General features: G+C 38.7%; 3 protein-coding genes across 3 annotated transcripts; 1 reads left to right on the forward strand and 2 right to left on the reverse strand.

Annotated features, from left to right (window-relative positions):
- The first annotated feature begins 1278 nt into the window (after nucleotides 1-1278).
- On the forward strand, nucleotides 1279-8622 carry tmem43 (transmembrane protein 43). Its single transcript, XM_014987516.2, has 12 exons — nucleotides 1279-1423; nucleotides 2518-2664; nucleotides 2745-2879; nucleotides 3718-3812; nucleotides 3890-3939; nucleotides 4031-4100; nucleotides 4170-4240; nucleotides 4992-5119; nucleotides 5226-5300; nucleotides 6126-6227; nucleotides 6337-6454; nucleotides 7825-8622. The coding sequence occupies exons 1-12, from the start codon at nucleotides 1406-1408 to the stop codon at nucleotides 8025-8027; spliced, it is 1212 nt and encodes a 403-aa protein (XP_014843002.2). The 5' UTR covers nucleotides 1279-1405; the 3' UTR covers nucleotides 8028-8622.
- Nucleotides 8623-9278: 656 nt separating this feature from the next.
- On the reverse strand, nucleotides 9279-15029 carry LOC106918068 (transforming protein RhoA). The gene is made up of 5 exons (XM_014987523.2): nucleotides 14909-15029; nucleotides 13847-14004; nucleotides 12179-12299; nucleotides 11799-11929; nucleotides 9279-10410 (listed from the first exon to the last, which is right to left on the reverse strand). Exons 2-5 carry the CDS (start codon nucleotides 14000-14002, stop codon nucleotides 10237-10239), a joined length of 582 nt encoding a protein of 193 aa, XP_014843009.1. The 5' UTR covers nucleotides 14003-14004; nucleotides 14909-15029; the 3' UTR covers nucleotides 9279-10236.
- Nucleotides 15030-15740: 711 nt separating this feature from the next.
- Nucleotides 15741-22955, reverse strand: cishb (cytokine inducible SH2-containing protein b). The gene is made up of 3 exons (XM_014987522.2): nucleotides 22725-22955; nucleotides 21101-21245; nucleotides 15741-19602 (listed from the first exon to the last, which is right to left on the reverse strand). Exons 2-3 carry the CDS (start codon nucleotides 21231-21233, stop codon nucleotides 19100-19102), a joined length of 636 nt encoding a protein of 211 aa, XP_014843008.2. The 5' UTR covers nucleotides 21234-21245; nucleotides 22725-22955; the 3' UTR covers nucleotides 15741-19099.
- Between the last annotated feature and the right edge of the window lie 1763 nt (nucleotides 22956-24718).

Below are 24718 nucleotides of genomic sequence, written 5' to 3' on the forward strand. Positions count from 1 at the left end.
AATAATATTGACCACAAAAACACAGAATTTATAAAGGATATTAACATTTTTTCTGCACAATCCTAACAAACGTTTTTAATCTATCCTTCCATCCATTTTCTGTACACCCTTGTCCAGAGGCGCAAAAAGTGGGTATGAGGCGTATGCAACGCATAGGGGCGCAGCACCAGAGGGGGCGCCAAAACCCCGTCTGGAGGGGGCGACGCGCCGATTATGTTTTCCCATACACTTCAGCGCGCCTCACGCTCCTTCACCTCTCGCACATAACGAGGTAAATGTAGCGATTTTTACACTTCACGTATCGTCGCCCCGCCTCTGAGTCATTACTGGCCTCTGAGTCAGGTCCTGCCTCTGAGGCAGGTCCTGAGGCAGGTCCTGCCTCATTCCTGTCTCCCTGGAGACAGGAGTGAGGTCTTGTCTCCAAGTCAGGACCTCACTCCGAGTTAGGACCTGTCACTCCTCAGAGTGAGGGCCTGTCTCAGAGTGAGGACCGTCCTCTGAGTGAGGATTGTCCTCTCAGTCATTACCGGCCTCCTTGTCAGGACCAACCTTCGAGTCAGGACCTGCCTTTGAGTCAGGACCTGCCTCTGAGTCAAGACCTACCTCTGAGTCAAGACCTACCTCTGAGTCATTACCGGCCTCCGAGTCAGGACATGCCTCAGAGTCTGAAACTGCCTCTGAGTCAAGACCGGCCTCCGATTCAGGACCTGCCTTTCAGCCAGGACCGTCCTCTGAGTCATTACTGGCCTCCGAGTCAGGACCTGCCTCCGAGTCTGAAACTGCCTCCAAGTCAGGATGGTCCTGTGAGTTAGGACCAGGGGTGGAAATTAAAAAATTTCTCCACCAGCCACAGTGGTTGGTAGAGAAGTCCTTTTTTTTAATTTTTATAAGAAGAGTGGTCAAATATGCATTTATGCCAGAAGTTTGATGATGGCAAGAAAAAAGTGTGTTCTTTCTGTTAGATGGTAGGTGTATATTTGGTCTTCAGTCTTAAATTGTAAAAGTAGAAAGTCATGCTGGTTGGAGGTAGTATACTAATGTGTATTCTATCATCTTTTTAATCAAACATGTCAAAATAATTTAAAATTTTCTGCTTATCTTTATAATTAACTGCAAACTGGCTAGTTGACCATTTTTTCCGAACGTGAAACGAAGACTACATTACCCATGATTCTCGATATCGCGTCATCTGTGCAGTTACGCTCGCGGTTTTTACCAAACGGCCCGCATGCCTGGGCGGGAGCTGAGATTAAACATTTCTATGTGACTCCGCCTTTCCTGGGCTGAAAGCGGGACACTCCGGGCCAATGTGACAGCGAACCCTGGCAGGCGAGCTGTTTGCCTGTACGTCAGTTTGCTAACATCTTTGTGATTCCTGCTTGCAGAGTTGACCAAAATCAAAGAAATGTCTTCAGAGCAGACAGTGAGTGATATAATTTACACGACTTTAGTTTCGCTTCATAGAGAGTATTTTTATTGTTGCTTTTGTGACAAGGTAAAGACTACTTTATATAGTTTTAGCAGTTATGCTTACTGTCCCTTGACTTAAGCATTTAACTCGAAGTTATCTTTTAGCATTTATCTCACAGTTAGTAGAGATCAACTATGTGTGTGCTAGTAACATGGTAGAACTGTGGTAGAATATTAAGGTAAATGTTATGAAAAACCTGAGACATTCTTGTAGGAAGTAATGAAGGTGTGTCAGCTATTGACGCCCAAACACCAAATTTAGACACAGTCGAATACTTTCGTTCACTTCTATCGACTCCATATTGTCTGTATAATATCAAAGTTGTAACTTACCCACTTAGAGTGAATTTGCGACTCCCTTCAACTTCATTTGGTGCATTTGTTTTAAAATATACACATACTAATATTTAAATAATGTGTGATAATTTAATTAAAACTGTTATACATTAGATAAAAGCGTAGCAGCTGCGTCTAATTATATTGATGCTTTAAGATATAAAACATTCCATGGTGCAAAGAAGCATTCGGCTTCAATACACCTCAAATTTCTAACAAGTTTTGCAGAAAACTGCAAAACTGCTGAAACACGGAGGTAATCCGTTGAATTAAGGCTTAAAACCCACCTGTTTAGAGTTGCCTTTGATTAGTACTAAGTGAAACATTGATCAACATATTTGATGTGTCTTTTGTCGATTATTTTGGTGACATTTGATTAAAAAAGTTATGTTTATTGCTTAGTTTCGTAATTGATGACTGTAAAGCACTTTGCCTTGTTAAAATGTGTTGTACAAATAGACTCGACTTGCCTAAATAAACTCTAAGGTTTGATTGGTTGACATTAGTTTATAATTGTCCATAATAGAGTTGGTGGTGCCATGAGCAACAGAAATACTAAAAAAAAGAAAAGACATTCTTAAATCATTAATCACAATTAATTCTGTGTTTCAGGAATATTTACTACTGCCAAATTCAGTTTTTACTTTATATGTTTATGTCCTGTAGTTTTATTAAACTTTCAGATGTGTCTTTTTTATACTTTCTTTTTAGTTTTCAGGACCAGAGCCTGACCAACACAGACGTGTAACTGTTAAATCAAATCCTGGATTTCTGGAGCGTCTGAGTGAAACGGCAGGAGGAACAGTCGTCGGTGTTGGTCTGTTTTTCCTCTCCATCTACATTCTCTTCACTAATGAGGTGAGAAACAGTCTCTGAGCGAGAAAACAGTCATTTTGAGGACAGAATAAAGAAGAGGCTTCTATTGTTTCTGTCCTCAGGGTCGAGCTTTGCAAACGGCCTGTTCTCTGGATGAAGGTCTCTCTCAGGTGAAGTCGCTGGACTCTTATCCAATCCTCGACCTGCAGAACAACAACCGCTTAGTTCATCTATCTGCACAGCTGCAAACCCTGACGGTAGGCTGTCTTCGTTTAAAATCTGCACACTTCAGAAGCTTTCTTTTGGTTATTGTGATCCAAACTCATAGCTGGACCAGAGAAAATTGTTAAAACAGAAATCTGTGGTAATTAGTATGCAACAAATTGCAAATGAAAATGGAGGTTTGGACGCTGGGCGACCATCTGCCACGACCAAATGGGGGTTTGAGAAGACAAAGCAGAATGCACAGGAAGAAACAGAAGAACTGATGTAGGGTTATTTTCAATCATCTCCATGAAAGTAAAAGGTTTATAGCAGAAGAGAGAGGACTATGAGTCGATGGCAGCATTATCTCAGGCGATGGCGTAATCCGGGAGGCACTGCAGGCAAAACAAAATGCCAGACCAGGTGTAGCTTCTATGAAGAGTGAAATAATTGAGAGAAAACATGAAATGATGCAAATTGGTGAGTGGTAGAAGAAGAAAGTGAGAAAAAATAGTCAGTTATTCAAAGTTTACTTGTATTAGCATCCTTGCCTCTAATTTTGGTCACATTTTACGATTATTGAAACCAACCAGAGAAAAATACTAATAAAAACCTATTCCATTAATGGCTGTCATAAGCTAATTATTTCACTTAATAAGGAAAGAGACTAATTTTGCCTGTGAAGCTGCATAGAATTCAATAAATAGATGTGCAGTAATCAAAGAGTATATGAAAACATTGAGGGAAAAATATACAATAGCTGTCACAGAAATTTATTTTTAATGTAAATGGACTTTTTTTTGGTAGATTCCTTATTTAGTCTAATGTGTTCTTAGCTTTTCTTCCTGCCATGTGGTTTTGATGGGCTGAATCTGATTTATTCCTGCCCAGCCCCTCCATGACCCCAGCTACAGGGTGGTGGTCCAGGCCGTGAAGCTGCGGCGGCAGGTGGAGATGTACCAGTGGGTGGAGCTTAGTGAGAGCAGGTATGTCCGCTCCCCGCAGCTCAGACTGAGAAAAAGTTTTAGAAAGCAGCAAAACCTTGACCCTGAAATAATTTCAGGGATTACAAAGAGAATGGAGAAACCAAGACTGAGACGACCTACACCTACAGTGAGTTTGGTTTTATTATTTTAGCGCTCATCTGTTGTTTTTGCATCAACTCAACCAGCTTGTGGTGACAAACCATGGTTTATTTCTCTAGACACGGAGTGGAAGTCAGAGGTGGTCAACAGTCGTAACTTCGATAAGGAAATCGGCCACCAGAACCCAAGGTACTGAAAATGTTTGGAAGATGATTCGCTTATGTGCTGCACGGTTTTAACTCAGCTGCTGGTTCACAGCGCCATGCCGGTGGAGAGTGTGACAGTGGTGGCTCAGGAAGTCCGAGTGGGACCTTTGATTCTGTCCAAAGGTATTTTTGAAAATCTGTCAGTAGCTTTGCTTCCATTTCTCAAGTCTTTGTATTTTGCTAATGTCAAAAAAATAAAAAATAAAATTCGCAATTGCTGTTTTTCCATAAAATAAGAAATTAAAATCACAGGTGAATCAGCTTGTTTACATGATTAGTCATTTAATATCATGGCAGTGACAAATGTAAACAGTTACATGAGATATAGTGATAATTCAGCCATCATTATCTGTCAGTCATCAGAGGAGACGTTGGCGTCTTATTCAGCTGTTGGAGTGACCAACCCTTCATACTTGTTAGCGGCTACTTATGCAGCGTTTTGGGAAAATTGTAGTCAGTGATTTTATAGAAGAGCTTTGGATTCAACACATTCAAACTTTTTATGAACTGCGCGATGTTGTGAGCGCTCTGGTGGAGCCAGTTGCACATTGCACAAAAAACAGAAAACATTGTCTTCCTGCTGTCTTCTTCTTTGAGGTTTTCACCAGTAGTAACGTCCAGCTGTTGACCACGTGACTCATATGATGCGAAAAAAATGTTTCCATCTTGAAACGGTCGAAAAGCCACTTCATCAAAGCACAAAAACTTTTTATCACAAAACAAGAGTTGTTTTCCGAAATTGGTGGCTTTCCACTAAACAAATTTATTTTCATAATTTCAAATTGTGAAATCTAATCTGTAATGAAAATGCAGCTAACGATGCTCTCCTCAAATTTAATTGATGTTAGTTTTTATTTTGATGGTTCCTCCTCAGGCCTGGTGGAGCGGATCAACGACTTCCAGACTCTCAGACTGAAGGATCTCTCAGCCTTTGTTGTGGATCCTTTCCTCTCCGTCCATGATGATTACTTCTATCACACTCAGTTCCCACTCCGGCCACAGGTCAGCCTCCACAGCTTCTCACAGTATCCAGGTTCCACTTATTGATTTTGATCAGACATGTGTTTTTATTATTATTATTATTATTAGTTTCTTTTTATTTGATCAGGTCGGGGACGTCCGAGTGAGGTTCTCCTTTGCTGGACTGAGTGGTGAGAACAGTCACCTCGGCCCGCCGCTAACTGTAGGTGGTCCATTAATTATAATATTAATATATCAGTAAGTGTAAAAGAGAATAATTATATTTTTTTACTACCACAGATGGCTGCTTAAAAAATAACAACAAAACAAGCATCTGTTTCTACATATTATTTCCAAATGTTGAAATATTTCATAGAGAAATACTTCTGGGATCAGGCGAGACTTTAAACTGTTGGTCTTTATTTTATTTATTTTTTATTAATTTTTTTGTTTTTATTCATTAAAAAGAATGAATGGAGTTTATCTACCAAAAATAAAAGTCCTCATCCATCCATAAGTATATTACATATAAACATATAATAATTCTACATAAAAAAGAAAATAAGAAACTCAAACACTTTCATCCTTCAGTTTTCCTATTTTTACAGTCAGAAAATATGGTCAAAATCCATATTTTCATTTCTTTTTCCCTCTCTGACTAAATATACTTCAACTGAAGTTTGAATTAAAAATGAATTTAAGATTATGCTTCTGCAATAGTAGATTGTTTTATTTTAAAGCTGTTTTCACACATCTTTACCTGCAGTGCCAAAACATGTGATGGATGTTGTTAGAAATATTTTTATTAAATTATATGGAAAGTTCCTATTCATTAGTTGCAGAAACAAATTGATATCCCTATAATTTATATATATATTAATTAATTTAAGATTTTGTCACCACAGTGACTCATGTTTTGATTCCCTGCAGAAAGTCGGCGTAGAGAAAATGTTTAGTTGAAACAACAAATCCGATAAGAAGCCATGAATGTGATGGTGTTTGGGCTTGTTTGGATGGTGAGTATTGACGGTATTTAAACGTTTTCCAGGTGAGCATCGTAGCCATGCAGAGAGGAGAGAAATTGGTGCCCTTTAAGACGAAATCTGGAGACTTTCTGGAAATCATCTACCTGGAGGAGCTCACTGCAGAGGTCGGTGTGGATTTACGTTTGTTTCTTTTGGTTTAAAATCTTAATATTTCCCTCCTTTTTTCTAATGTTGTATGTTTCCTAACTAATGCAGCTGTGTTTTAATGTGCAGGAAGTGTTTGCCAAGGAGCATCAGTACAACACAATGAAGACGTGGGGCCTGAGGGCTGCAGGCTGGTTCCTCATGTTCGTTAGTATTCAGCTCACCACCCGCATCCTCTACACTCTGGGTAAATCAACGTTAACACTGCAGGCCTTGATGTTCAATTCACATTTTTTATTTGTTATAATTATTTTTTCTTTATTTGTAGTGGTTGTTCATATTAGTATTATTATTAAACCTACGATGACGAATTATCACCGTTGCTGCTGGGGGAGGGAAAAGAGGAGTGAATTTTTGCCAAAAACCTTATAGTTGCAGAATTTTTTTAGATGAGGAGGAAATTTGGTAACACTTTATTTGAAGGGGGTTGAATAAGACAGACATGACAGTCATAAACTTGACATAACACCTGTCATGAACATGAATAAGCCTTCATGAATATTTATGACTGTTGTCATAAAGCGTCAGTCGGTAAATTATGACACTTTTAATACAAAGTTGACATTATTCAAAATGTCTTTATTATGACAACTTGACATTAACCAAGAAATCATTACTGATATAAATTTGTTATAAAAGTATTACTGATTGCACTTTAAAAATGAGGTAACTTTATGTTATTAAAGGTAAAGTTTAAACAGTAATGATTTCCTGGTTAATGTCAAGTTGTCATAACAAAGACATTTTGAATAATGTCAACTTTGTATTAAAAGTGTCATAATTTACCGAATGACGCTTTATGACAACAGTCATAAATATTCATGAAGGCTTATTCATGCTCATGACAGGTGTTATGTCATGTTTATGGAAGTGTCATGTCAGTCTTATTCACCCCCCTTCAAATAAAGTGTTACCCGGAAATTTCAAGTCAAAAATTTTTGACTTTTGAAAATTTCCAAAAGTGGAAAATTTTCAACTTTTGAAACTCCATGAAATTTCCTTTTTTTTCTTGAAAATTTCTGAGATTAATCTCAATTTTTTTTCTCTAGAAATCTTTCAACTTTCCAAACTCTGAAATTTATTTTGTTTATTCTTGAAAATGTTTGAGATTAATCCCAAATTTTCCAAGTTGTTTTGTGAAAATGTACTTTTTTTTTCTGTTTACAATAATCCATAAATTAACCTGACTGCAGTGAGATTTCTGTTAAAGGTTTGCGTCCTGCAAAGCGACTTGCGTAATCACAACTTTCTGCATTTGTTTACGTCCTGACTTCTTCTGGTGAAAAATTATGAATTGTGTCTCACATCAGTGACATAAAGCCTCATAAACTGCGACATGATCATTCAGACTGCAAATGCTTTGAAAACAATTGGATACGTATCCAAATTACAACCACATATGGAAGTGGCATAGATCAGACTTTTGGGGTGAAAAGATGAGAATTGGGCAGAAGCGGCGTATTTTCGGTCTCGCTTGTCTGCTGTGTGAACGTAGCCTGGGTGTATCAAACAGGAGCTCATCCCATCTATGTTTTTGTTGCTCCGTTTCACTTGCAGTGGATTGGGTTCCTCTCCTCAGAGATCTGGTGTCTTTCGGCCTGAAGATCTTCGCCCTGTGCCTCTCCTGCTCGCTGTCTCTCCTCGTCATTGGAGTCGGTTGGCTTTTCTACAGGCCGTTGGTGGCGGCCGGTCTGGGAGCCCTCGCTCTGCTTCCAGTGTTTCTGGCTCGTTCAGGCCTTCCCCAGAAGAAGAACGAATGACTATCGCAGTGACGATTCGACCTGGGTTCAGCTTGACTGCAGCTGTGCAGCAGAAAACTCAGACAATGTTACACAGCTACAACTCCAAAACTTCAAAATGAGTCTCACAGAAGCAGACGGAGGAGTTTGTTGCCTTCACTGATCATTAATCTGCGACGTGAAGCATATCACTCTGCCAAATAAGACGGGCCCTGCTTTATTTTGAGTGTCAACACATCTCAGCAGGGAGGTGTTTAGTTATTTCACTTGGTGGTGGATGTGGCTTCGTATTTCAGTCATTCATGGACACATACAACAGACTTTAACTAGAACAGGTTTCATACTCATTATTTTATGGCCAAATTTAATACTAATCTCAAGACTAAAATTGTCTCATTTCAGCCCATTTTGTTTTTTCCCCTAGCAGTATAACTACTGCAGTTTAATTTGAAATTTCTGCTGATATTTCCATAAATATCTGACAAAGTCTGCAAAAAACCTAAACTGTAAGAATGGATGAATGAATGCATGGGAAAAGCCGGAAGTATTAAATATTCTTTACTCATCCAGACTTGGAGGAGTATGGAAAACATATTAAAGTTTCCTCCAGACATACTGACAATGTTACGGTTTGTTTAGAGGATTTACTTTGTGTTGCTTTTCAACTGGATCACATGCAGAATATCTATGAAAACATGGGACAAAGATACTAAATGTTTACACTCGGATGCCACATTTATAAGTTGAATTCTTTTCAGGGATGGGATTAGATTAGTTCATGTCTGTGTTTATGGAAGTTGGTCTTATAATTAAGTTTGTGTGTCTTTTAAAGATGCAGAATTTTTCTTGAATCATAAAACATAGATGGTACAATTTTCCATTTTTCTAGCTCACATAAACCTGGAGGTTCTTTAAATCAAAAGCTTTACCATATTTTTTTAGTTTCTCTGGTGCAAGTCTGATAATCAGGGAAGAAATTTGTCTTCAAAAGTAAGCGTCTCCATTTGCATCTATGTAGCAAAATGTGAAACGTTACTTTGTGTGCTTGTTGACTGTATGCCTAATTTATAAACTGAAAAAATGTAATGGGGGAGGGGGGGAACCAACTTGAAGTAAACGATGGGCACAATTCAGTTCACTTGTAAACACTGCATGTTGAATAAATCCAGTGATAACGGACCTGAACAGATTATTCAGGTCCGTTATCACTGTAATGTACCAATACTGGCTGCAAGGAGAATAAAACAAACAAAAACAAAAAGCAGGCGCTAATTTTGTCCACCAGGGAGCGCTGACAAGTTTATTATTTCAAACTGTTAACATCCTGATTGATACATATAATTTATATCCTACTACGTCGTTCCAGGGCTTATCAAAAGTTGCTTCCACAGAAATTAGTCCCTAGTCAGGCTCCACAGACGAGACAAAAAGCTAAAGGAGTGGCTTGTATAAATCTCTAATGCCCAGCGTATCTCCTATGTGCACCTCTTGCACTATGGCTGAACCAGAAATCCTGACCAACATTGAAACGGAAAAAAAAAACACACCCCAAACTGGCCAACAGTTAAAGTTTTAACCCAAGAAAACAAAACAAATCCACCTGAAGCCGGCGTTACATTTAAGTTCTGGTCCTCAATCAGTGTGTCTCAGTCAAGTCAAGCAAATTATCAAGATTCTTACAAAGTAATTTATTACACAAAACACTTGTGTTTTTAGCAAAACCAGTTTCCAGTATAATAGTGTGCATTGGATCACAATGCACAGAGGATTGTTTTTAATATTAGGAGGCGCGCCGCCGGGTTTAGACTGGCTGCGTGCCTCGGTTTGTTGGAATAATTATAGGACTACAGGTCACAGTGTGCAGGTTCTTCACCCTAGTTGGCTGTGGACACATTCCTCAGATCAGCAGGCAGGGCTTAAGCACTTAACTGTAGTTGGCAAGTATGACACGACAGCACCCCGGGGTGACCTTTACAATTACATACAACATGTTTAAGGAGCTTTCATTATGGCAAATTTTACTCATGTTAAAAGTACAAAAAAGTATTTTCCATAACCTTAAAGTTGAATACTGATGACCTGACTACTTTTGCTTAAGACAAAACAGTAGAAGCGTTACACCTTTAGTAAAAACAGGGGAGAGCAGTCTTTGTGTGTGTTTATCTGGGGGTGGGGTTGACCTAATTCTCCTTCTTCTACCCCCTGCAGGAAGCAGTCCTCATGCCCCAGTTTACAGTAGGACGCATTTATTGCTCTTCTTTCCCCGCCTGGCCTGTAGTGCAGCCCTGGTGGCCATCTCGAACACTTCCCTCACGCCATCCTTTGTTTTTGCAGAGCACTCCATGTATCCGAAGGCACCGATCCTGTTGGCCATATCCCGGCCATCTTCTGGTTTCACGGGTTCCTGCAGAAAGGGGAGAACAGAGCGGCTTTTAGGAAAACCGACAGCTGATGTGAAGGGAAAAAAAGGATAGAAAAAATGAACATGCACCAAGAAATTGATTGATGACTGAACCAGCTGGTATTCAGTCTAATAAGCCCTGATCAGTGACCTGCTGGCCAGATTGAATCCAATCTTATTCCACTGAAAAAACACACCATACTAAACACTCAGGCTGCACAGAAAAACCCCTTCAGTAAAGATGCTGCTACTGACTGAAGGAGCAATTTAAAGTGTTAAACAATGACCTAAGAAGCTGTTAAATGTCTTTTCTATAATATGTCAAAATGTCTTGACTGTTTAAGGTGATGAAATGCTAAAGAAAGCAGTTACAACAAATAAGTCTGAACAACAAAGTTGCTGCTTTATCTTCATTAGCTTCCACTTCCTGTCTGTCATGGAACATCCTGGATTTGGGAATGTTGGCAGGCTTTTTGAAATCTCAGCATTAAAGGAGACCTATTATGTAAAATTCAAATTTTACATGTTTTCATGCTTCTGTTTGGGTCTCAGCTGCTTCTAAAAATGACCCAGTGCTTTAAAAAAAAAACTCACCTGGCCAGCTGTGTTCTGCCAATAAGTTCACGTTTTTTGGTGTATGGAAAAAGAGCTGTCTCAAAATCCTTCTGATTGTTAAAACAATGCGTCGTTGCCTAGTAACCCCAGCCAACCCAGCTCATCGCCTAGGAAACCAGGCGGAGCTCCAGGATGTTTGGTCAGTTGGTTTTACAGCTGTTTGTGCTGTATAATGGCTGCTAGAAGAGACAAGTGTTTTGTTGTTGAAACCACTTGCTGCATTCTTGTTGGTTGTTCAGGAGGCTCCATTTCTGCTTTTCAAAGATGTATGGTTGTATAATGGCCCATCTGTTTGCAGCCATTTCCACGTGCGAGTGTAAACTTGGAGTTGGGGGGCGTGGTCAGCAGCAGCTTATTACGATTTAAAGTGACAAAATGCCATAAAACAGGTCAAAACAGGTAGGACGGAGCAGATTAAAATCTCACCTAAGAATAATTTTGTGCAAAAATGTAATGAAAATGTTTTGCATAGCCCATAGACTTATCCTAACCTATTAAAGGAAGCATAATCGATCCCTTTAAAGGTAAGAATCGACATTCTCTTGGCATTTGGAGAGTGTTTTGTAAGACTATTCATAGGACCAGACAAAAATCTTACTGCAATATCAGTGTGTGCAGTATTGCATCCCCTCTGGGATGGACTATATGTTGGCTACTGCAGTCTAAGAATAATCAATTCATGCTTTGGATCCCAATAATACATTCAACCAGTTGGAGTCTGACTGCAGTAGATGCCAAAACCTGTCAGACGACATGAACAGATCTTTCTGGTTTACCTGCTTCATTTTAGCTAGCTCCCTCCGAGTGTGATCATCGTTACGCAAATCCTTTTTATTTCCCACCAGTATGATGGGAACGTTGGGGCAGAAGTGTTTCACCTCGGGGGTCCACTTCTCAGGGATGTTCTCTGAGTAAAGGGACAGCAGACACCAGCAGTCAGATCAAAGACACAACTGGAGCAAGAAGCATCATCACACAAAAAGAATGCACTGAAAAGAAACAAAAACCCTTTCAACTCTGGGGTTTTACTCACGAGGGCACAATGTACTTAATAAGTGTAACTTCTTCTGGATAAGAACACTCAAATTATAAAAATCTATTGCTGGAAAATTAGATCGTAAACCACAACATTCACAGAATCCCGGTTTTAACTTACCAAGACTGTCTGGGCTGTCGATGGAGAAGCACATGAGTATGACATCAGTGTCTGGATAAGAGAGTGGGCGGAGTCGGTCATAGTCCTCTTGACCTGCTGTGTCCCAGAGCGCTAATTCAACCTGCAAGGAGTTTAACGTTATCAGCCGACCCAAAGCATTGAAGCTATGCATGTGTTTAAAAGCTCATAATGGTCATAAAGGTATACTATTTTACTCTGAACATTATGCATCTCTCATTCCTTTACTCAAAACGGTCTCTGAATATTTCTAGCTCTTGATTGACAGTGTAGAGAAACAAATACAAATTAAAAACAAACTTCTGTTAACAAAGAGCCCAAGTGTCAAACTGTTTCTAATTTACATCAGGCCCATATGTGGTTAAACTGAGTATGTTTAACTTAAGCTTATATTGAGAGATGTGGTAAATGAAGCGCTTTTCATTTTGACCACTCAAAGCACTTTTCACCCATTTGCACTCACAACCACACACGTTTATGCACAACTAGGGGCCCAGGGCACATCGTGTGGCAGAAGGAAGCTGGAATCGAACCTACAACCTTCTGATTGCAAGACTCTCTCTACTCACACAGCCACAGTCGCCCCCCAGATGCACCAACACCAGATGATTTTATGTTCAACTGGTCCTAATCGATAATCTACTGGGCAAAACTAAATATCCCCATATTTTTCCAGGCAGTGAATGCATCATACATGTACATAAGCACTACCAGGTCACTGACAGTCTTCACTGTTGAAGTTAAATCAGCTGCTGAAAGATGATGCAACAGCCCTAGGTATCAGTGAGGTGTTAAAAAAAAAGAATAAGGACTAAAGTCGACTTTTTCTTCAGGCAGGACGACAGGAAGTTAGGCGTCAGTTGGAAGTATTGCAGTCGAGTTACTCCGAGTTTTATCCTTTTCAAGAGTCCAATTCTGTCAGAGGAGAAACACGCAGGAGTAGGAAATGTCTCTTGTGAATATCACAGTTAAGGTAAGTGTCCTCTAACTCTAAAGGGAATATAAACAGGATGCTATTTGAAATGCTAACCTTAATAACCATGCTAAAGACATGTTAGGATGCTAAAGACAGCTTAGAAATGGAAACTCTACGTATATTGTTATTGCTTTGTAATAATAGTAGATTCCTGTTTATCTTTAGAGCTAACACACAGCGTGACTTCGCTTCTGTCCTGATATAAATAATAAACATTTGATTATGACAGAAAGGATGCTTAAGACTCATTTAAAGTGATAGTAAATTCATTTAACATTTCCTCTCAAAAATTAAATTGGATGACACCTACTTGAAAAAGCGAATATCTTATGATATGGTGCGCTCTAAACTTTTAAGTGTGGGAACAAAAACAACAATGAGATATGCCGTTTTTCCTTATAGGAAGGTTTTATTTATAAATACCTAAAATAACATTTTACCATATTTGTAGAATTTCATCTATGTAGAACGAGAGAGCTCTGTAACTTTGGCCAGTTTTAAGGAATAGCTTTTTTTTTTTTTTTTTTTTACTATTTTGCTGTTGTTTATAGCGCATAATGACATTTCTATTATTTGTGAATGGGAGAAGCAGAAGAGATCTGACCAGCCATCACCTGCTGAAACCTAATAAAATGTTGTTTGACTGAAATGTGGAAGAGGGGAACAATCCCTACCTGTTTTCCGTCAACTTCAATGTCAGCAACGTAGTTCTCAAACACTGTGGGCACATAGACTTCAGGAAACTGGTCCTTGCTGAACACAATGAGCAGGCAGGTCTTCCCACAGGCTCCATCTCCCACTATAACCAGCTTTTTCCTAATTGCTGCCATTGCTTGAGAAAAGAGGGCATGAAAAACAAAGAACAACGGATGTCAGTCACAGTACCAGAGGTTGTTATCTGTCTTTAACAGGGCGGGTCATTTTATTATGCAACTTTCTGGCCCCGCTGCGCCCGTGAGCACATCGCAGGTTCAGCTGTGTTGACACAACCCAAGCCCCGACTAAAACCAACACCCGGGGCGAACATCCTGACTTTCTGTCACTGCATCATGACGGCTGAAAATACTCTGCATCGAATACAACAAATAACAATGATAGGCATAAAAGCGACTATCTACATCTATCTGATTGATGTCGGATTTATTACTTTTTAGCCAAATTAGAGATTTCTTCTTTCCCGATTATACATTTCCGCTGCGACTGTGTTAGCCACCCCGGCATCAGGCTCGGTTAATTATTCCTTTTGACCTACTTTGTCGTAAATTACTGACCCACCTTTTCGCGAATCGTTGCAGAGCTTTATGACCTGGATAAGACCAGGCTAAAATAATTTTCTGTTTACAAAAGACTTAATGTTAGCTGCGGAGGCTAACTAGCTACGACAGGATGTAGCCTAGAAGCAAAGTTTTTATATTATCTTTACAATTCAGAAGGGCTGTAGGGTTTATAAAAGCAATTCTGAAACAACACTCTATTAGTAGGATCGTTCTATGAGCTAAATTAAACACAATTTGCTCTACAGTCGCATACCGGCACGGCTAGCTGGCTAACAAGAATTAGCTTGGCAGAACGGAAGTCAAGACGAGTTTTATCGCTCCATTAGCTAGGTGGCTAACACTGGCAAAGAGTCGGTAGAAAATCTACTTCAAAAAATAAACCTACTACATTAAACTGTAAATAATAAACCCAGTGAAAAAGATATAAGTATATTTTGTTTGTAGGCATGATGAACTTACGTAGTGATTGGTTAGAAGATTGTTGAACTGAAGTCAAAGTAGCGCTTTGTTAGCCTCGGTTGTCTGCTGCTGATGCTAGAGGATTAACAGGAGGGAAGTGAGGGGGTGGGGACAACTAAACAGTTCAAAACTGACTACATGCACGGTGATGTATCTATATACATCAATATTATAACCTATCAATATATATCCGGGTTGATTATCTAAATTTTATGTAGTCGATATGGATGTTTTGTGTGTGCGTTTTAACTTTAGAAATAGATAATCAACCAGGATTACTGCAAGAAGACATAAGAAAACAACTACTGATGAACGAGATAGATAGATAGATAGATAGATAGATAGATAGATAGATAGATAGATAGATAGATAGATAGATAGATAGTATAAAAATGATTCAAACTGGACACCAATTTTGTTTAGTAAATCTTCAGAGTAGGAAACATAAGAGTACATGTTATTCAGATACATGTTGAATAGTCTATTTGTACAATGGGAACTGTGACAAATAAGTCTGAATGAGGACCCAAGCACAGTGAAGAAGACAGTGAGGAAGGTTAAAAAAATTAACATCTCCAAAACTCAGCAAAGAGGACCAACTTTGGGTCAACAAGTCTCCATAGCAATCATTAGATGGTGAGCTCGAGGTCCAGTGCTCTGCAATTTTTAGACGTGTCCCTGGTTCAACACGCCTAAATCAAATGGCTGGATTATATTCTCAGGATGCCGTCCTGCTAATGACTTGCATGTGTTGAAGCAGAGACACATCTAAAGATCTCAGGACACTTGCCCTTTTGGGCTAGGTTTGAAGGTGTTCAAGAAAAAAAAATACTCAAAGTGTGCTTAACTTTATTGGGACTTTGAGAATAAGACCAGCCTTTTACAAGGTTAATCTAATCATGAAGCATATCATGTCTACTGTGAAGTATGGTGGAGGATCTGTCATCAAACCTTTTAAAAATACCAGGAAATGCTAAATACAAATCGGCCTTTTCCAGAAAACTAGAAATGAGTCATCACTGGGCTTTTGTCCAATTCAAAACAGAAATATAGAGAGCAGATAAAGGACTGTCTCCGGGGTTTTAAAAGTTAACACTGGTAAACTTGTAAAAATAGAACTAATTTGTATAGTCAACAAATATAATAGACTATAAAGATAGATCTTTCAGATATTTTTGTTGTGAGCTTTTACTACTGCAATAAAATATGAATTTATTGAAATCGGTTATAATAATAAAGATTAACATTTATATGTTGAAATTTTTACTCTGACATCTAATGTAGTCTTTTACCATACATCAAATAAAACATGTGGATTTAGGAACATTTGTGTTGAAGAATTGGTAAAAAAAAAAATAAAAAAATAAAAAAGAACAGCAACAGGAAATGTGATCTTCTTTTTATAAGCTGTACTCAGTCTTTTCAGATCCCATAATTGTTTAAAAAAAAGAGGAAAAGATATTGAAGTAGAAATAATTATTTTTCAATTCTCAGTTGGTGTAGCAGCGCACTAATAGCTGCAGCTTTTATTCTAATCCTGATAAGAGGCTTTCTCAGTGTTGTTCAGCTGCAACTCGTGGAAACCAACTCAGATGCGTTTCCATGAAAACCTCTCATTCATCTGCGCAGTGTAGTGGCCAGCCATTGAAAAGGAAGGACATTTTTTTCTTCTCTGAAATCCAAATGATGATGCCCTTCTGAGAATTAGCAAAAAAAAAAAAAGTCTCTTCACAGACGTTCTTTATCATCTGCAGTTCTTTGTTAAAGTGGCCTTGGTTATATGAAAATGAAAGAAAATTCTGTTTCCCATCTAAAAAGGAACATATTAAGAATACATGCTACTTATATTATGTCCTTTATTTGGATAAATATAAATTACTGCTGGAAAACAAATCATTTTAGTAGCATCATAACTTTACTTACAGTCCTTTGCAAATGTGAATAATTCCAGGTGTTTTCTTGTACATAAATGTCACTACAACAGAAAGTGGTGTATAATTATGAAATTGAAGGGGAATAATGCAATTAATTAATTAATTAATTAATTAATTACATTTTTTTTTTTACAAAAATAAATCTCAAATGTGTGTTAACGGGTAGTAGTATTCAGCTCCCTCTGGGCCAACCCACCGTAAAGTCATCTTTCAGTGTAACTGCAGTATTTTGGGGGTATGTCCTATCAGCTTTGCACATCGAAAATCTAATATTTTCATTTTCTCTCTTTCTTTGTAGTAAAGCAGCTCAAGTTCAATTTAGACTGCATGAGCCACTTTGACTTTGAGTAATTTTAACACATTACTGGTTACATAAATAGGGTTGTTGTTTAGCTGGAAGGCGAACCACCAGCCTCGTCTCAAGTGTTTTTCAGCTAAAAGGTTTTATCACAGAATGTTTCCTTTATTCCTCCCCCACCCCCCATCAATCTTTCCATGTTCCAGCTTCTGCTTGGAATGAAGAAAATCAACCTCACTTCATGACGCTGCCAATCAATAACAAAAAAAATATTACAATAGACATGTGGTCAACATCAATAGATTATACATGCAATAGAATTTTCCATAACCGGATTTCCATAATCCAGAACCGCACAGAATTCTGGGGGATGTAGGCAGATGAAATGCTTTAGTCGCTGAAATCAACCAATGCACTCGCTCTTTGGTTACCTAGCAACTCACGCACTCTTCTGTTACCTAGCAACAACCTGCTGAGTAACCGACAAAATTTTGGCACTAATTAAAAACAAAGAAACAACAGGGGGAGTGAAAGAATAAAATGAGTACAACAGCTGGAGAAGGAGTTGTGGATAAAACAGGGAAGGTCACACCACCAGTCTGGCAGTATTTCAGATATTTAAAACAAAACATTTAAATAATTAGTGATGTTAACTGATATGAAACGTTTTATATTGAGATACCGTCCAGGCCTAATGCTGCCACCACCATGCCAGAGGTGTGATGTGTTCAGGGTAATGTGTAATGTTAGTTTCCCACCACACGTTGCCAAAAAGACATTTTTAAATCCCACTTTAACAGGACACATTCTTCCACATGTTAGCTGTGTCCCTCATGTGGTTTGTGGTAAACTGCTGAAGGGACATCTCTCAGTTTTCTTTCAATAATAACTTTATTCTTCCAACTCTTCCAGATTTTCAGACAGATTATCCCACCCGAGCTGTGGATCTGTTTAGCATTTCTAGGGGGTTTCAGTTTTGCCATACTCTTTTCTCCCTGACTGTGTCATGTTTAAAGGTTGAAATATTGTTTTTATAACCTAACTCTGCGTTATGCTTCTCAAACAACTTTCTCCCTGCCCTGTTTGTTCACTAATGCTCTCTAATAAATCCCTGAGGCCTTCACAGAACAGCTGAAGCTACATTGAAATTAGATTACACACAGATGGATTATTCTCTTACCTAAGTAGGTGACTTGTACAAGTGGCTGCAATAGATCTTTATTGGAATATCAGAGCACGTGTGCAGGCCCTTGTTTTAAAGCTTTTTATTTGTAATTTATTTATCTTTTTAAAATGAAACATCATTTTCATTCCACTTCACAATTGTGTGCTACTTTATGCTGGTTTTAGCTTAAAATCCCAATAAAATACATTAAATTAGGTAATGGGACAAAATGTGAAAAAGTTCAGGGGTAGAAATATTTTTGCAAAAGAACTGCATGTCCAACAGAAACAAGACGTAAATTATCCTCAGTCCTGAATTTGTTCAGTTTTGCAGCACATATTTACCCCACACTGCACAGACAAAAACATGACCATCACTCATTTTTAACCTTCTTCTCCAGTGTTAAAGTGATTAAAGTTCTTCAAACCCAAAGACTCAGATAATTTGGTTTATTCTGTAAAACTACCTCTGCCTCATTGCCAACCATTTAAAATCCACAGGTTTTCTTTTGCAGCTCAGAATAAAACATATTGGCATTCACTGCAGGTTTCACAGTCGCTAAGGTAAACGTAGAAATCGGCTTTGGGAAAAGCTGCTGTGCTGGAGTAAGCCCAAACTCATTTGTGTGAAGTAACGTTGTGGTTTCTTGTTCTTGGACCATCTCTGTCTTCTCTCCCTGTACTCCAGTGAATCTGATGCAGGATCCTAACTCAGCTCCACATCCACAGTCATGGACAGGAATCCCAACCGTGCTCCTGTATCTTTGTCCCTCTGCGTCCGCCGGGCTGCCGTCTTCATATGAAGAAAGGGTAGTTCTGCAGGAAGCGCAGCAGCGGCTTTGGGAGGGGCAGCTGGTCGGTGCAGTTTGTGTGTTTGTTGATGGCGAGGCGTGCCAGGTGCTGCAGAGAAGGAAAATCCTGCTGCACGTTGTGCAACGGATGCAGGAGCTTAAGAGGAACGCCGCTGTCTTTAGCCGCGCGCTGCACTGGGTCCGGCTTGGTTTGGGGCCGGACGGACTCCAGGTCCTGCGCCGTCTGGCCTGAGGCGGTGTAGTGCTGGACCAGGCTCGGAACATCTGGGAAAGCCTGTAGGTGAGGCAACTGGGGCGACGTGGAGTCCAGCCAGAAGCTGCCTCTGTTGTACTCGATGCGCACACTGGTGGGCCCGCAGCGGGTCTTTACCGAAAGGGCCAGCATGTACTGAGGGTGGCTGCTGTCCCTCACCAGGAATGTCCCTTCAGACTTGGACTGGAGAACTTCCCGAGCTTGGCTCGCTGAGATAGAACCCCAGTACCAACCTGGAGGATGGAAAATAGTGTAAATGTCAGCTTCTGTCTTTTTAGACAAGACTAGTTTGTATCAACACTAATTGTGTTACTGATACAAACACTAAATGTGTTTTAGTCTGTTTTACAGAGGCAGCTTTAAGAACAAGACCCCTCCACACATTTACATATGAGCAGGTCGAGTAATAATTCACTGCATTTACTTTTAGTAACTCTTTGGAAGAGAAATACTTTTAGGAGTACTTTCACAAGTACTTTTGTAGATTTTCTTTTACTTGAGTAACTTCATTATGAAGTATCACTATTCTTACTTAAGTAAAACTTTGATACTCTACCGACTGTCACTAACTTCACTGAATGAAGTGACTCAGAAAAATTCAGCAGACAGAAACACACCTACAGTTTTTGTTAAAGTTTAATAAAAAAATTTATTTGAAAAAAAAAATGTTTCTGATGTTGTAACAATGTTATTTATACAAATTATTTTTATTTTAGTCCTTAAGATACCAACATTTCAAAATAACTTTATATTTTTGTCTGTCTGATGAGGTAATTTTTAAACATTGATTAATGTTTTGATCAGTTACTCAGTACTTTCTTACCAAATACTTTTTTACTTTTACTTGTAAAAGTAGTGCTTTTTTTACTTGAGTACAATGTTGGATACTCTACCCACCTTCACATACGGGTAGGAAATGTGTTGAAAAATGGGTCCCATAAGGGATTTTCCATTTGGCATCATGTAAGGTTTGGGTCTCTGGCAAACCCAGAAGGTTTTAGGAAATTACAATTTTCCTAAATGTTCATTGTAAGCATTTCTAGAAATGTTTCCATTTGTCAAGTGAAGTTTATTTTCATAGCACGTTTCAGCAACAAGGCAGTTCAAAATGTTTTCATCCTTTACATCATGAAAACACAATACAGTAACCAATCATGAAACAGCAATGAATGTTGCATTTTCTTGAATGCCATCATCAAAATGATCAAGTCAACATACATCAAACATGGTGATCAATGTTCCAGTTATTATGAATCAAATGAAGCTCTAAACCGGTTTTAGGCTTGATTTGAAGGATTTCTGTGTTTTGGCAGTTTTGAGGTTCTCTGGAAGTTTGTCCCAGATGAGTGGAGCATAGCAGCTGAATGCTGTTTCTCCATGTTTGGTTCTGATTCTAAGGATAGCGAGTAGAAAGAAACCATCCATTTTAAGTTCACAAATACCTAAAATGCTGTACAGTTTTCGGTATTGCATACCCAAAAGACTAGTTACGGTAGCTGCGTTGCCATCTGCATGTGACGATGTAATATAGTCACTGAAATACACCAAGAACAAAGAAACGTGTGTGGAAACGTAGTTGTGAGGTTCAGTTTTTCTATTTTTTTCCTAAAATATCTACTTGAGACCAAGCTAAATTCCATATGTGACCTAAATACACATTTGCTGTGACCCTCATCGTACGTAACATAAATGATGTGAGTTGGTGTCTTTCTGATCCAGCTGTTGGTTTACCTGAGGTCTGCAGATACTGGAAATTGGTGGTGATGCATTGGAGGTCCTGTGCCGGGTTCCAGGCTGGAGGCAAGGGTTGTGGGTAGCAGGAACTTTGCGGCTGATGCAAAATGGTCGCTGCACGGGCAACCATCACGGCCTGACACTGGATCAGAGCCGGAAATATAAAAGTTAGCATCAAGAATCGACTTCCACAGGTGAGTTAATGTTCTGCAGGTTTATTTTCAATCATCCAAGACTGAATCGTGCTATGACTGCTCTAGGGCAGAGGTCTGCAACCTTTATTCCCCTAGTTCGGATAAATAAAACTAATTTAGAGCCACAAATGTTACACCAACTTTACGAAATAGAGCAACTATAATTTTTGATAAATATCTACAATGAGCACAATTTTATTTCTATTTTTAGGCTTATAAAATGTTTGCATTTTCTTTTATTATTTCAGAAAATTTATGTTGCGCACACACAGTTTCCAACCTAATGGCAAAAGAAAGAAAACTAGATCGAAACATATTGATGTTAATTTTAGTACTATCCTGGATTTCAGTGCAATTAGTCTGTGAAATAAACTGCATTGGCAATTATGTCTATATCTAAAAGAGTTAGCTGATTATTTATTATTGTTAGCCAAACTGAAAAAAGCTGCTTGCAGCTCGGAGCTGCAGGTTGCAGATGCTGCTTCAGTACTGGGGCTCCTGAAAGCTTTTAACCCATCAAATCATACACAAACTTGTGATCCACAAAAGTAGATGGATGAAGTAAGCAACATGTGAGCACATGGTAGTGGTAGCGTTATGCTGAGGGTTTGTTTGCAGTCATTTCTAATGTTGGATTTCACAAAACAGACAGGGAAATGAAAAAGAAGGATGCAAAAGCTTCAAGTTCATCTCTACATTGTTATGAAATTGACACAGTTAGGCGGTCCAACAGGGCAAACACATTATAGCTGCTCTTAATAAAGCTGAAAACTGATCAAAATGTCCAGACTTTGCTTAAAAGTTTTGTCTATGATGAGCAAACCAGGCAATTTAAATAAATGTTGCCATCTCGGTAAAGAAAACTGATCAAATATCAAGAAAAACAAAAAAATCTAAACAGAGGCTTGTTGGTGGTTACAAAGGCGTGCAGTTTATTTTGCCAAAGGAAATTTATTCAAATAATATAAATACTGGAACTGTATGTAAAATTGTTGTTGCAAAGTCCCCCATAAGTTCAAACTTGTTCGGCCAGTTCTTATTTCTTAAAATAACCGGAGCTTTATCTAAAGTGTTTCTTTAAGACTGATTCAATTAAATTATTAAAGCTTGAAATGTTCACTGCCATAATGAGATTATGTAAATTTCTGATCGCCACTAAATTAAATTAAGAACAAATAAATAATGTCCTGAAATCACCCAGAGCGCATGTTATTGTATGTTTCCGTCAGAAAGCACGATAATAATGTCAAATAGATTGATAATGTGTTCATTCAGAAATAAACATTTATTTATTTTGGAATCCACAGGAAAGAGGGAAACAATGCATGAATAAAAAAATAAATAAAATAAAAAATAACAGCAACTACAGCACATGCATTACGCTCAAACGTCCATAATTACTGAATATATGTTTGAAATAAACTTACCTGAAATCAAGGAGAAAGAAAATAATTTCCACCACAAAAAAAAAAAAAACCAACAACCTAAATCCAGTGAATAAACGTCTTAGTGGTTCCAGCAGTCTGGACAGGAGAAGCTCCTCTGCTTAAATGAGAGCACAGCTGCAGAGTGAGCTCTGTGGAAAGTGCTGCTGCACAGTCAGACAGCAGCTCGGTTCAGCTGGAGGTTCCCGGGAATCCGTTTCCAGGAAAGGTTTAGCGTTTCAGCGCCCGCAGTCACAGATCGTGGCGCTCCGTGAAGCAAACACAAACACACACACACCGCTTCCTGCGCAAATGTCAACATAAGATACAGACGCGATCAGGAAGATTTATTTCAAAAACTCACGACTAGTGAAGATACTGATAGACTCCATCTGACAGAGAGGAAGGTATGGAATACCGAGAGTGCCCCTTATTACTAAAGTAATACATAATTAAATAACGATTTATGTATGTTAATGTAAACATAAGGTACTTCACATCTTGGTTAATTGCTTTCTCTAAATTGTTATTAGTTATGATTGCATGGTTATTTGTCCTGTGTGTATTTGCATAATAATATGCAATTTTGCTGAATCACCATCAACAAGCTCTGCATGCAGGATTGTGTGTTTTCTTTGGACATCTTAGGCATTTTACTATAAAGAATCAGCAACCAACCAACAAACAAACAAATAAAAAATACATAGTTATGCCCAGAACCATGAAATGTTTTTGAAAAAGCATAAACACTTTTAGAGAAATCTTCTTTAATTATAGTTTATACATATAATTTTTTATACAGCTGAATAACAACAACATATTTAATTTATAATACTTTCAGACCTCCATAAATAGTTTAGATCTGAGTCTCTATTGCATCAGGAAAAACTTTGCTTTCAGCTCAGGATTGTATCCATCCATCCATCCATCCATCCATCCATCCATCCATCCATCCATCCATCCATCCATCCATCCATTTTCTGCCACTTATCCGGGGTCGGGTCGCGGGGGCAGCAGCTTCAGAAGGGAGGCCCAGACTTCCCTCTCCCCACCACTTCTTCCAGCTCCTCTGGGGAATCCTAATAATGTAATATGTAATAATGTATTTGTTATTTATGCTGCAGCTTTGATAATATAATCAAAGATAATATTATGTCTGGAGTTTGAAACGGTTTCTGTTCTCAGGATTTGCCTTAATAAAGGTACCTGCAGATTTAACCAGGACTGTTTTCTGTTTTGTTGCTTTTACTTTGAAGTCTGCCAGTACTGCTTCCTGTAATATTTGTAACTTGATCTGGATGAAATGTCGCCTGCTGTTCTCCAGTTCAGTGAAAACAGAAACTGGCAGTTTTAATTATATCATGACACTCTTAACTTCAGTTTTAAAGCTTTTAGGCTGATATTTTTCGTTTTTTTTTTGTTTTTTTTTAGAAACTCAGTTGAATTTATTTAATGTTAGTTGACTTGTTTGTAAAAAAAAAAATGCTTTGGTGCCTTATCAGATTTCATAATTATTTCACTATCATCTTTCAGTGAGTGATTGTTACTTGAAAGTCCTGCTTGAGGTGCAGCTCCTGTTTTCTTGGAATCAACTCCTTATCTCGAGTCAGCCCGTTTTCTAAGATTCATCTTAACCCGGCCCGTATTTCCAATGTATTGAGATAATGACCACTTGAAAAGCTGCTGTTCAGCCCTAAACCCTGTTTCCAAGAAGAAATGTTCACATCAGGCGTGTTTCCCGTGAGGCATGAAAGCAGCACAGTGCATGGCTTCTGGGTAGAGTGGCTTCTTGGAAAACACAGGCTACCCCGTGACCCCTGCTGCTGCTGCTGCTGCTCTTCCAAGTGACTGTGGGATATCACTTTCACACATGCAGTTAGGAGGAAAACACAGACACACACACACACACACACACACACACACACACACACACACACACACACACACACACACACTGGGAAATACAGAAAATGTTTTATTTTATGACCATGTAAAAC

The sequence above is a fragment of the Poecilia mexicana genome, unplaced genomic scaffold (assembly GCF_051168715.1).
Source record: "Poecilia mexicana isolate PSO_F unplaced genomic scaffold, ASM5116871v1 scaffold_5, whole genome shotgun sequence".
In the NCBI taxonomy this organism is placed as follows: Eukaryota; Metazoa; Chordata; class Actinopteri; order Cyprinodontiformes; family Poeciliidae; genus Poecilia; species Poecilia mexicana.

Bases quoted from the DNA above. Each gene is read 5' to 3' on its own strand.
- tmem43 (XM_014987516.2), top strand. The intron at 4,101-4,169 runs GTACTGAAAATG...GCTGGTTCACAG, and splicing joins ATCGGCCACCAGAACCCAAG to CGCCATGCCGGTGGAGAGTG. The intron at 6,228-6,336 runs GTCGGTGTGGAT...TTTAATGTGCAG, and splicing joins TGGAGGAGCTCACTGCAGAG to GAAGTGTTTGCCAAGGAGCA.
- LOC106918068 (XM_014987523.2), bottom strand. From the start codon at position 14,002: ATGGCAGCAATTAGGAAAAAGCTGGTTATAGTGGGAGATGGAGCCTGT. The intron at 12,300-13,846 runs GTAGGGATTGTT...AACTCCTTGCAG, and splicing joins TTGAAGTTGACGGAAAACAG to GTTGAATTAGCGCTCTGGGA. The intron at 11,930-12,178 runs GTAAGTTAAAAC...CCCTTTACTCAG, and splicing joins CGACAGCCCAGACAGTCTTG to AGAACATCCCTGAGAAGTGG.
- cishb (XM_014987522.2), bottom strand. From the start codon at position 21,233: ATGGTTGCCCGTGCAGCGACCATTTTGCATCAGCCGCAAAGTTCCTGC. The intron at 19,603-21,100 runs GTAAACCAACAG...TCCATCCTCCAG, and splicing joins CCAGTATCTGCAGACCTCAG to GTTGGTACTGGGGTTCTATC.